The sequence below is a fragment of the Ascaphus truei genome, chromosome 17 (genome assembly GCF_040206685.1).
Source record: "Ascaphus truei isolate aAscTru1 chromosome 17, aAscTru1.hap1, whole genome shotgun sequence".
In the NCBI taxonomy this organism is placed as follows: Eukaryota; Metazoa; Chordata; class Amphibia; order Anura; family Ascaphidae; genus Ascaphus; species Ascaphus truei.
This window is the reverse complement of record NC_134499.1, coordinates 4,665,325-4,677,400: the sequence shown is the minus strand read 5'-3', so window position 1 is coordinate 4,677,400 and position 12,076 is coordinate 4,665,325. Positions and strand designations below refer to the sequence as shown.

Genomic DNA, 12,076 nt, shown 5'->3' with positions numbered 1-12,076 from the left:
TCACAACAGAACCAAAATTCCATATACACTTTAAATAACTTCATAACTTCAGTTCAGTAATACATACTGGCCCGCGAGCCATATTAATACATTCCGCACACATGACGCTCCCAATGAGACCACATATTACCGTGTAGTAATATCTGGCTCTTAGTATCTGTTAGATATCAAGATTTTAGAACCATTAGTTGGGGATTGGTCCCACGAATACACATATGTAACTCTTAGCATGTTCAGCCAAGGACATCTCATAATATTCTTATATTTAATAAGGTCACACATTCTGATTTTCTCCTTGGGTAGCCCCACCCCTTGCCCCCATCAATAAATCCTTTGAAGCAGGGACCCCTGGGTAGGGGACATTGGTCACCTGGCTTTTGATTACACACTCAATGCCCCAGACCTCTTGAAGCAGAGGCGTTTGTAAGTGTGAGTTATAACGCTCACCCCCCACTCTAGCTTCCTGCAACCAGGCAGTGGCTGGGCTTTTGATCAGGCAATATCCCCTTGGCCTGCAAATTAGGTATTAACATACTGTGCACCAAAACCCCCATGTGTATGTTTCACACCCAACTGCAATCAAGCCTTTGATCAGGGCTGTTTCCTAAACATTTGGTCGCTCTCCTGACCATTTGCAATCCTTAGAAGGCAGGCATCTTTGAGAGTAATTTAAACAAAGGGCTAGAATCACTGTTTTAACTTAACCCTTTCCCTCCCGCATCAACCCTAGTGTATGTGTGAGTGCAAACACTAGGATAACATAATACAGTTACACAGGGGAATATACATTTTCATGTTATAACAAAGGTTAAATCACATTTCTGGACCTCAGCCCAGTTAACCCCTTGTCTCCCTGGTGAGGTCAGGGGATGGCCAAATGGGGTGCAACCCCTTTAATCCCGGGCCAGATCCTCACGACCGTCACACCCTCCCCCCTCTTTCACTCCCCCTTCCCCCTCTTTCACTCCCCCCTTCCCCCTCTTTCACCCCCCCACCCCCCTCTTTCACCCCCCCCACCCCCCTCTTTCACCCCCCCTCTAACTCCCCTCTCTTTCACTCCCCCCTCTTTCACTCCCCCCTTTCACTCCCCCTCCCCCCCTCTTTCACTCCCCCTCCCCCCTCTTCACTCCCCCTCCCCCTCTTTCACTCCCCTCCCCCCTCTTTCACTCCCCCTCCCCCTTTTTCACTCCCCCTTTTTCACTCCCCCCGCCCCCCTTTTTCACTCCCCCTTTTTCACTCCCCCTTCCCCCTTTTTCACTCCCAACTTCCCCCTTTTTCACTCTCCCCTGCCCCCTCTTTCACTCCCCCTTCCCCCTCCCCCCTTTTTCACTCCCCCCTTCCCCCTCCCCCTTCCCCCCTTCCCCTTCCCCCCTTCCCCTTCCCCCTTCCCCCCTTTTCACTCCCCCCTTCCCCCTCTTTCACTCCCCCTTCCCCCTCCCCCTCCCCCCTTTTTCACTCCCCCCTTCCCCCTCCCCCTTCCCCCCTTCCCCCTTCCCCCTCCCCCTTTTTCACTCCCCCTTTTTCACTCCCCCCTCCCCCTTTTTCACTTTCCCCTCCCCCTTTTTCACTCCTTTTCACTCCCCCTTCCCCCTCCCCCTTCCCCCTCCCCTTTTTTCACTCCCCCCTCCCCCCTTTTTCACTCCCCCTCCCCCCTTTTTCACTCCCCCTCCCCCTTTTTCACTCCCCCTCCCCCTCTTTCACTCCCCCCCTCCCCCCTCTTTCACTCCCCCCCTTCCCCCCTCTTTCACTCCCCCCCTTCCCCCCTCTTTCACTCCCCCCCCTCTTTCACTCCCCCCTCCCCCTCTTTCACTCCCCCTCTTTCACTCCCCCTCCCCCCTCTTTCACTCCCCCCTCCCCCCTCTTTCACTCCCCCCTCCCCCTCTTTCACTCCCCCCCTCTCCCCTCTTTCACTCCTCCCCTCCCCCCTCTTTCACTCCCCCCTCCCCCCTCTTTCACTCCCCCCTCCCCCACTCCCCCCTCCCCCCTCTTTCACTCCCCCTCCCCCCTCTTTCACTCCCCCCTCCCCCCTCTTTCACTCCCCCCCTCCCCCCTCTTTCACTCCCCCCTCCCCCTACCCCTTTTTCACTCCCCCCTCCCCCTACCCCCCTTTTTCACCTCCACCCCTCCCCCCTTTTTCACTCCCCCTCCCCCTTTTTCACTCCACCGCCCCCTTTTTCACTCCACCTCCCCCTTTTTCACTCCCCTCCCCCTTTTTCACTCCCCCCTCCCCCTTTTCACTCCCCCCTCCCCCTTTTTCACTCCCCCCCTCCTCCCCCTTTTTCACTCCCCCCCCTCCTCCCCTTTTTCACTCCCCCCTCCCCCCTTTTTCACTCCCCCCCCTTTTTCACTCCCCCCCTTTTTCACTCCCCCCCCCTTTTTCACACCCCCCCCTTTTTCACTCCCCCCCTTTTTCACTCCCCCCCCTTTTTCACTCCCCCCTCCCCCTTTTCACTCACTCCCCCCCCTTTTTCACTCCCCCCTCCCCCTTTTCACTCACTCCCCCCTCTTTTTCACTCCCCCCTCCCCCTTTTCACTCACTCCCCCCTCCCCCTTTTTTCACCCCCCCTCCCCCTTTTTTCACTCCCCCCCTCCCCCTTTTTCACTCCCCCCTCCCCCTTTTTCACTCCCCCCTCCCCCTTTTTCACTCCCCCTTTTTCACTCCCCCTCCCCCTTTTTCACTCCCCCTTTTTCACTCCCCCCTCCCCCTTTTTCACTCCCCCCTCCCCCTTTTTCACTCCCCCCTCCCCCTTTTTCACTCCCCCCTCCCCCTTTTTTACTCACCCCCTCCCCCCTTTTTCACTCACACCCTCCCCCCTTTTTCACTCCCCTCCTCACACCCCCTCCATCCACGGGGTTTCCTCCTGTGGCCTCCAGGGGTCGCTGTGATTTCCCTGTAATACTCCGGTCACGCGATCCCTCTGATTGTTGCCGGTCGCCTGTAATCGAATTACGTCATTTCCTGCCCAATATGGCGGCGCCGAGGAGGCGTCTACTGAAGACTGTAAGTGGCGAAGGGGGAGAGGAGTGTTGTGAGGGTGAAGAAAGATATGATGGATGGAGAGGGGAGACTGTTGTGATGGGATGGAGAGGGGAGAGATGGGATGGGGTGGTACTGTTGTGGGATGGGGAGGGAGAGAGATGGGATGGGGGAGAGATGGGATGGGGGACTGTTGTGATGGAAGGGGGGGACAGTTGTGATGGGATGGGGGACTGTTGTGATGGAAGGGGAGAGGGGGGGATGGGGGGTGGAGATGGGATGGGGGAGAGATGGGATGTGGGGGGACTGTTGTGATGGGGGGGTGAGATGGGGGGTGGAGACGACTAGTGTGATGGGAGGGGGGACTGTTGTGATGGAGAGGGGAGACTGTTGTGATAAAGAGGGGAGAGATGGGATGGGGTGGTACTGTTGTGATGGCAGGGAGGGGGTCTGTTGTGATGGAGAGGAGAGAGGGGGGAGATGGGATGGGGGACTGTTGTGATGGAAGGGGGAACAGTTGTGATGGAAGGGGGAACAGTTGTGATGGGATGGGGGACTGTTGTGATAAAGAGGGGAGAGATGGGATGGGGTGGTACTGTTGTGATGGCAGGGAGGGGGTCTGTTGTGATGGAGAGGAGAGAGGGGGGAGATGGGATGGGGGACTGTTGTGATGGAAGGGGGAACAGTTGTGATGGAAGGGGGAACAGTTGTGATGGGATGGGGGACTGTTGTGATGGAAGGGGAGAGATGGGATGGGGAGGGGGAGAGATGGGATGGGGAGAGATGGGATGGGGAGGGGGAGAGATGAGATGGGATGGGGGAGAGATGGGATGGGAGGGGGACTGTTGTGATGGAGGGGGAGAGATGGGATGGGGGAGAGAGGGGGGAGAGATGGGATGGGGGAGAGAGGGAGAAGGCTCTTTGAATGGAATATCTGATCACAAACCCCCCTCTCCTGCTGCTCCCATCACAAACCCCGTATTATGTGAGAAACACTTGAACAGTCAGGTGACACAATACAGTACGTTCAGTATTTCTGCGTCGCTCAGGCCTACTTTCTATATAAACCTGATTTTAATAAAGGCTCGGTCGCCACGATGTAAATTCTGATAGATTTCTGGGCCATGACACCAGCACGCTCCTAATCAGGACTGCCCCTTTACAGTATATACACATGCACGATAAGGTTCATTTTAGTATCTTTATATAGAAAAGAGCGAATACACATCCATAGATAAGCTGTAATAAACTGTGACATCTGTTTTTTTACATTTTCAATACACGTTTTTATTCTTTTCTATATAAGAAATTGCCTTAAAGAGGCAATGCAAGCAAGTGATGTTTTTTTAGCGCGTTTTGTTTAATTTTTAAGATTGAAGCAGAGGCTCTCGACAGCTGAACCCCATTAAGTTCAGCTCTGGGGATCCCCTGCTTCCGGAGCGGTTACCCGGGGGATGGGTAACCACTCGGTTAGCAGGGTTCACGTAATGGCGGCGTTTTAAAACTCCCGCACCCTTTTTGCCAATGGGAAGCCATGATGTCATCCAGTGCGGCTTCCTATTGGCCCATGTCACATGGGAGCTTTAAACTTTGCCGGCACCACCTTTGGGTTCTGTGTCTCGGGAAGCAGGGGATCCCCGGAGCTGGAATTAATGGGGTTCAGCTCCGGACACCCCCTGCTTCAAACCTATGTTAAAAAATAACTATAAAAATGGTATGAATTGCTCTTTTAAACGTACTCGCCCCCTTGGTTGATTGTGGGAGGATACAGAGCAGCACTGGGGATCGGCGAGGATCAGCGCGGGTTGGAACTATATGCTCTCTGTTTCTGACCCTTCCGTGCTTGTCGGCCCACCTTCACAGGAGCAGCAGAGCTGGACAGATGATCTGCCCCTGTGTCACGTCTCTGGGGTGGGATCGGCCCCAAACCGGACTTACAACTCTGAGGGCCTGGGGAAGGAGGAACACCCCTGGGAGGACAACTGGCTGAAATTCAGGTGGGGCTACCAGGCGGGTCCTCGTCCAAGTTGTATTTTATGAAGAACCATTCATGCGTCGCTTAAAGCAGCCATGTTATCTGTTATACTGTATTTTATTTTAATCAACTTTATATTTTATTTAATTTTTCAGAAGATACAGACATTTTTGCACATATTATGAGACCTTCAATATACTCTGTAGCTTGTCCACATCTTCTTAAAATAACAAACTCACATACAGAAAAACACACCAACCAGGTACAGGGGGGAAAGACACAATAGGAAAGAGAGGGATGGGGAGGGGGGTCACTGGAAATCTTCCATCCGGCGCCATGAGGGGTATATCTCTACTACTTCTTCTTGTATTTAGTTTCAACGTTGGAGGTCTCTGAAGCCTCTCATGCCTTCACAGGCTTCTATGTGTAAAAACTCCCCTGACTTCCTAACCCGGTCATCTCTTACCTAGGTCTGTCGCTAATATCCCTACCCCTCCCTTAATGCAGGTTGTCTCAGGAAAACTCATGTATTTCTATCATAGCCAAATGGAGGCATTGCTCACCCCTGGAATGTCTGTCTGTGGCAGCCACGGCAGCCAGACCTTTTGAAAATTTGAGCCAGTGTCGTTGACCAAACTCGTCAGCTTCTCCATCTGGCAGACAAACCAAATTCTGTGCCGAATCTTTTCAATCGTTGGAATCGTGTTCTGTTTCCACCATGCCGCGGTCTCACACCTCATCGCTGTCGCAAAGTGGACAATCAATTTGTTTTCTGCCCTTGACAGACCCTCCAGCGGCTTATTTAGCAGAAACAGCCAGGGATCTCGGGGAATTTCGAGGCCCAAGAGCCTCTGTAACCAATTCCGAATCTTTTCCCATATTGGGACCAAACGAGGGCAGGACCACAGCATGTGCAACAAGTCACCTGGCTCTCCACATTGTCTAGGACACAAGGGGCAGTAACCTGGTACAAATTTAGATAATCTGACTGGGGTGAGATACCACCTCATTAGTACCTTATATGAGTTCTCCTTTAACGTCGTGCATGTTATATTGTATTTTATAGCGTCTGGCACTCCAAGGACTAAATATGCTAATGGCAGTGACATGGTTAAGGGATCAGTCCCTCCTAGGGACATAGTGTACTAACGGCAGTGACAGGGTTAAGGGGTCACATCTGGGGGATGCTTTATATATAGATAGATATATATATATATATCTCAAAGTCTGACAGCTATAAGTATTTTAAAATCATGTTTTAAAGTTGTGTATAAACGTGTAGCGGGTATTTGGGAGGAGGTTTGATCTCTTGCTGCTCCCGTCTGTGTCACTGTGTGTTCTACAAGAGTTTGCACAGGCAGAGCACTTGAGCTGCTAGACTACTTTAAAAGCAACATCTATGCAGATCTCTGCTCCGCCGTGTCAGTGAGACATTAAGGCTGATTTATCCCAGATAGCGAATACTGTTACTGCCATTGAGACAACTCAATGAGCCAGTTACTGTGCCGCTACAGCAGGGCTGGCCAACTGCAGTCCTCAAGGTTCGTTTTTCAGGATATCCCTGCTTCAGCCCAGGTGGCTCAGCCATTATGACCTACAGTATCTCTATTTTCAATGGCCCAAAAACACGACCCCCTCCTCACTGAGATCTTAGAAAGCCAAGAGGATTTCAGCGATAGAAATAGGCACAACAGTGTCAGAATAAAGAATCTACAAGTAATACAATGGGATGAAGCTTTTGCTGGAAAAATGTAGAAGATAAATGGACAGTCTTTAAAACATTGTTAGAAAAGCACACTTATCAGTGTATACCCTTGGGTAATAAGTATAAAAGAAATAAGTCAAAACCAATGTGGCTAAATAAACAGGTAGGGGAGGAAATGGACAAGAAGAGGAAGGCGTTTAGATTCTTTAAGTCAGAAGGGACAGAGACATCGTATCAGAATTATAAGGAATGTAACAAAAATTGCAAAAGGGCAATCAAATTAGCAAAAATGGATAATGAAAAAAGGATTGCAATAGAAAGTAAGGTCAACCCTAAAAAGTTCTTTAAGTACATTAATAACAAAAAAATGGGAAAAGAAAATATAAGACTCTTTCAGTGTGAGATGGGTAGGCAGACTATTGGAGATAAGGAAAAAGCTGAGGTATTAAACCAATTCTTTGCCTCTGTGTTTACCAGGGAAGAATCAAGTTCAATAGTAGTGCCGCAGGAGGAAGCCACAACCTCCATATTAATGAACAATTGGTTAACTGAGGAAGAAGTTCATAAGCAACTTGAAAAAATTAAAGTAAATAAGGCACCTGGCCCCGATGGCATATATCCAAGAGTTCTCAAGGAGTTAAGCTCAGTAATAGCCAAACCATTATATTTAATATTTAACGACTCCATTTCCACAGGCTCAGTACCACAAGATTGGCGTAAAGCAGATGTGGTGCCTATATTTAAAAAGGGAGCTAGATCACAACCAGGAAATTACAGACCTGTAAGCCTGACTTCAATAGTAGGGAAACTACTTGAAGGTTTAATACGGGATAATATTCAGGAATACCTAATGGAAAACAAAATTATTAGTAATAGTCAGCATGGATTTATGAAGGATAGATCTTGCCAAACTAACCTTATTTGTTTCTTTGAGAAGGTAAGTAGGAATTTAGACCAGGGTAATGCAGTTGATGTGGTCTACTTAGATTTTGCAAAGGCTTTTGATTCGGTTTCACACAAGAGGTTGGTGTACAAAATAAAGAAAGTTGGACTCAGTAATAATATATGCACCTGGATTGAAAACTGGTTAAAGGACAGACAACAGAGGGTTGTCATAAATGGAACTTTTTCAGGTTGGGCTAAAGTCGTGAGTGGAGTACCTCAGGGATCGGTACTGGGACCCCTGCTTTTTAACTTGTTTATTAATGACCTTGAGGTTGGGATCGAGAGCAACATCTCCATCTTTGCTGATGGTACTAAATTGTGTAAGGTAATAGAATCAGAGCAGGATGTAATTTCTCTTCAGTAGGACTTGGAGAGACTGGAAACGTGGGCAGGTAAATGGCAGATGAGTTTTAATACAGATAAATGTAAAGTTATGCATTTGGGATACAAGAATAAAAAGGCGACTTACAAATTAAATGGAGATATATTGGGGGAATCCTTGATGGAGAAGGATTTAGGAGTACTTGTAGACAGCAGGCTTAGCAATAGTGCCCAATGTCATGCAGTAGCTGCAAAGGCAAACAAGATCTTATCTTGCATCAAACGGGCAATGGATGGAAGGGAAGTAAACATAATTATGCCCCTTTACAAAGCATTAGTAAGACCACACCTTGAATATGGAGTACAATTTTGGGCACAAATCCTAAGAAAAGACATAATGGAACTAGAGAGAGTGCAGAGAAGAGCCACCAAATTAATAAAGGGGATGGACATTCTAACTTATGAGGAGAGGCTAGCTAAATTAGATTTATTTACATTAGAAAAGAGACGTCTAAGAGGGGATATGATAACTATATACAAATATATTCAGGGACAATACAAGGAGCTTTCAAAATAACTATTCATCCCACGGGCAGTACAAAGGACTCGGGGCCATCCCTTAAGGTTGGAGGAAAGGAGATTTCACCAGCAACAAAGGAAAGGGTTCTTTACAGTAAGGGCAGTTACAGTGTGGAATTCATTACCCATGGAGACTGTGAAGGCAGATACAATAGATTTGTTCAAATAAAGGTTGGACATCTTTTTAGATGGGAAAGGTATACAGGGATATACCAAATAAGTATACATGGGAAGGATGTTGATCCAGGGATTAATCCGATTGCCAATTCTTGGAGTCAGGAAGGAATTAATTTTTCCCCTTAATGGGGTTTTTTGTTTGCCTTCCTCTGGATCAATAACTATATAGATATAGGATAAAGTATCTGTTGTCTAAATTTAGCATAGGTTGAACTTGATGGACGTACGTCTTTTTTCAACCTCATCTACTATGTAACTATGTAAGCTACTTGAGAGTACCCAAAACACTGACCGTGAGGATAACCTGTGGGAACTTGTTACCGGACAAGACCTACTTTCGCATCTGGTGAAGTTAGACAGGGTCCATCGCAGCCCCGCCGAGTCCCACAGTGTCTTTTACAAGATGTTATTGTCCAGATCCACGATTACAAAATCTGGCAATCTATAAAGCAGCAAATGGCAGTTCCAAATTACACTGTAAAGGTAGCAGCTGGATACTCTTCCAGGACCTTTTAGCTGTGACTCGCAGAAAGAGGGTCTTCTTTAAAATACCTTACGCAACCAGTGAGCAATGAGAGAATCCCCTACCGTTGTTGGGGGCATCTCTTCCGTCTCATTGCCCTTGTGGCTGCGGCCCCGCTGCACGCACGCCTGCCAGCCTGGCGGCGCGTGCAGCCGAGTCCCCCGGTCTGCAGGGGGTAAGACAGCGGGGGGAGTGACGGGGCGCGGCCGAGACGTCATCCGGCAGGTTCGCCCTCATTGGCTGAACCGCCGGGGGCGTGGCCTAGCGCTCCGTCGCGACTCCTGCTCTCAATTTTCTTGAGAGAAGGAGTTTCTGTCGGCGCAGCACGGCGGCCGCCCTTCGCAGCGGCCCCGGCCCCATTGTGAGGCGGCTCTTGTCCCTGCAGCGTCCACCACAGTGCTTGGTGGAGCTGGCAGCGAAGGCCTCAGATCCTACCTAGATGAGGCTTCGAGAGTAAACACAATGTCTACCGAGGACGCAGTCCCCACGCTACGTGGACAGCGCGCCAATTCCTTTCAGCTGAGCTTCTTGCTTTCCTGTCACTAGATTCAACGAGCAGTCTTCGCGTCAAGTACTGCACCCTTGTAAAGATCAAACGGACCATTTTATTTAATTGATATCTATACATATATATTTAGGCACTGTACCGTGTATAAGTTTCACTGGATGAGCACTGAGCTCTGTCTGTGTTTCATGTTCTGTCTCTGGTTTTAAAGATCAAACGGAACAAGATATGGTTGCCCACTGTCCCTGCTCCTATTCGCCCTGGTTATGGAACCTTTGGCCAAGCAAATTCCATTTAATCCTCACATCAAAGGCATTTGTGTTGAGAGGCAGTTTAAAATCTCACTTTTCGCCAATTATGTCCTCATGACACTGAGCCAACCACTTACCTCCCTAATGTGTTTGTGGATATCCAGGAGTTTGACTCTGTGTCATGTTTTATGATCAAGGAATTCAACTGGGAGGCAATGAATATCTGTCTGCCCTCTCATCATATAACATTACTTCGGTATATTTTTAACTGGGTTTTTCAATAAATTAGAGGGAAAGGTGTGTTATCACCATCTCTCTAGCTAGAAGCTCATTGATAGATGCACTCCGGGACTATTAAAACATAACGTATAATAGGTATTATACTATAAAAGTCTACACACATAAAATAATAGTGCTGATAATGTGTGTGGTGTATTAAAAATAGGGTGGGAGTGAGACAGGAGACCCGCCCCTGACGAATCTCCGCGTAGGAGGGAAACGCGTAGGGCGTTCGGCGTAGTGACGTCAATTGGGAGGAGACAGGGAGCTGTGTACCGTTGGTAACTGTATCCCTCACAAGGCAGCTACTAGCTTGCTGTATGCTGTTTGGCAATTGTGTGCCTCTAGAGTTCTCTATTACATCTGGCACCGCCGTGTGCATTCTCTATGTATTTGTGTTGATGGTTGTATTGTCTTACACTGCTATTGACCATATCTTATTTGGATTTGCATTGCATTTCTATTTGTACTGCTCCTTATATGCTCTATACATGTAGAGGTGAGTACATAGCCAGCACAGTGTGTCATGGATATTTCTGCATAGTTATTGGTCTATAGCTATGAACACACTAGCATATTTTATGACCAATTGAGCAGACATATATCACAGTGCACTGTGCAGTATTCGGCTTAATCTCCTTGTGGAGATACTATCGTCACACAATGGGATTGGGGACACCACCAATCTGCATTGTATTATTGCTGAGAAGGGTTTGCCACCCTTCTTATTCAGCTACAGCTATAGCAGTAACCGTTGTACTATACAGAGTACTTCACCATACACGCCAATGGATATTCTATTTGTAGATAGATATTGATGCATCACATCATTCCAGTGTATTGTCTGTTGTCCTGCACAGGCTCAATCCATATACCACCAACCTGTGATTATGTTGAACTTCTACCTGCATGCACTGTATTTTCAATTATTCATCAGTTAGGATTTACATAGATAACAGGTTACAGGTGCACCGGGGTTCTGCTGATTTCTATGTAGAACCCACTTCTGTTATTTTTACAATATCTGTATAATATCCTAGTATACTAGATCCAGCAGGTTGGTTCCATGTTTAGCAATCATAGGTTGGTTTGATCGGTATGCTGTGCCAGTGACTACATTCTATAACAGCATGAGCGGGCTATAAATAAGCAAACATCAGTGTAGAGGCACTCACGAGGTTCAGTTACCCTATCAATGGATAGGTTTCTTTAGGTGTTCAAATTGCACGCTTATCGCCTAACCAAAGCAGTTAGTACTCATTTGGCAATACACCTTTAGTTCAACCCGATCACTCCTGTCTCACTCCCACCCTATTTTTAATACACCACACACGTTATCATCACTATTACTTTGTGTGTAGACTTTTTTAGTATAATACCTATTAAACGTTATTTTTTAATAGTCCCGGAGTGCATCTATCAATGAGCTTCTAGCGAGAGAGATGGTGATAACACACCTTTCCCTGTAATTTTTTGAAAAATACTTCAATTAGCTCATTTGATGCACCCAATGCCAATCTAGGCATCTGTGGGCGCCTCTCATGATTACATATTACAGGAACTACTATTAGTGAGCAGAATATCTTTTTTGTGTTTTTATTTTTAACTGGAAGAACACCGGAGTTGGATACTTAGGTATTTTTCTAACTATAATCCTATTCATTTCTCCGTGGTCAGAATTATTTTCATTTCAAGATTTTTTTGCAGCTCCTTGAGCAATGGGTCAGATATGCAATTTCAGGGTATGGTTGTGGAGTTGTCTGTATTAAGATGACGTTCCTTCCTAAGATCGTATATCTGTTTCAGACCATTACAGTTTGTGTTTCTAAGCTTATCTTC

At 47.5% G+C, this 12,076-nt stretch overlaps 1 protein-coding gene across 1 annotated transcript in view; it reads left to right on the top strand.

Moving 5' to 3' along the window:
• The first annotated feature begins 2,878 nt into the window (after window positions 1–2,878).
• TAB1 (TGF-beta activated kinase 1 (MAP3K7) binding protein 1) overlaps window positions 2,879–12,076 on the top strand; it is a 63,843-nt gene continuing 54,645 nt past the window's right edge. Inside the window, exons 1-2 of the mRNA XM_075573751.1 lie at window positions 2,879–3,001; window positions 4,841–4,974. Coding sequence (XP_075429866.1) covers window positions 2,969–3,001; window positions 4,841–4,974 — 167 coding nt within the window. The 5' untranslated portion in view covers window positions 2,879–2,968. The remainder of the gene's footprint in view (window positions 3,002–4,840; window positions 4,975–12,076) is intronic.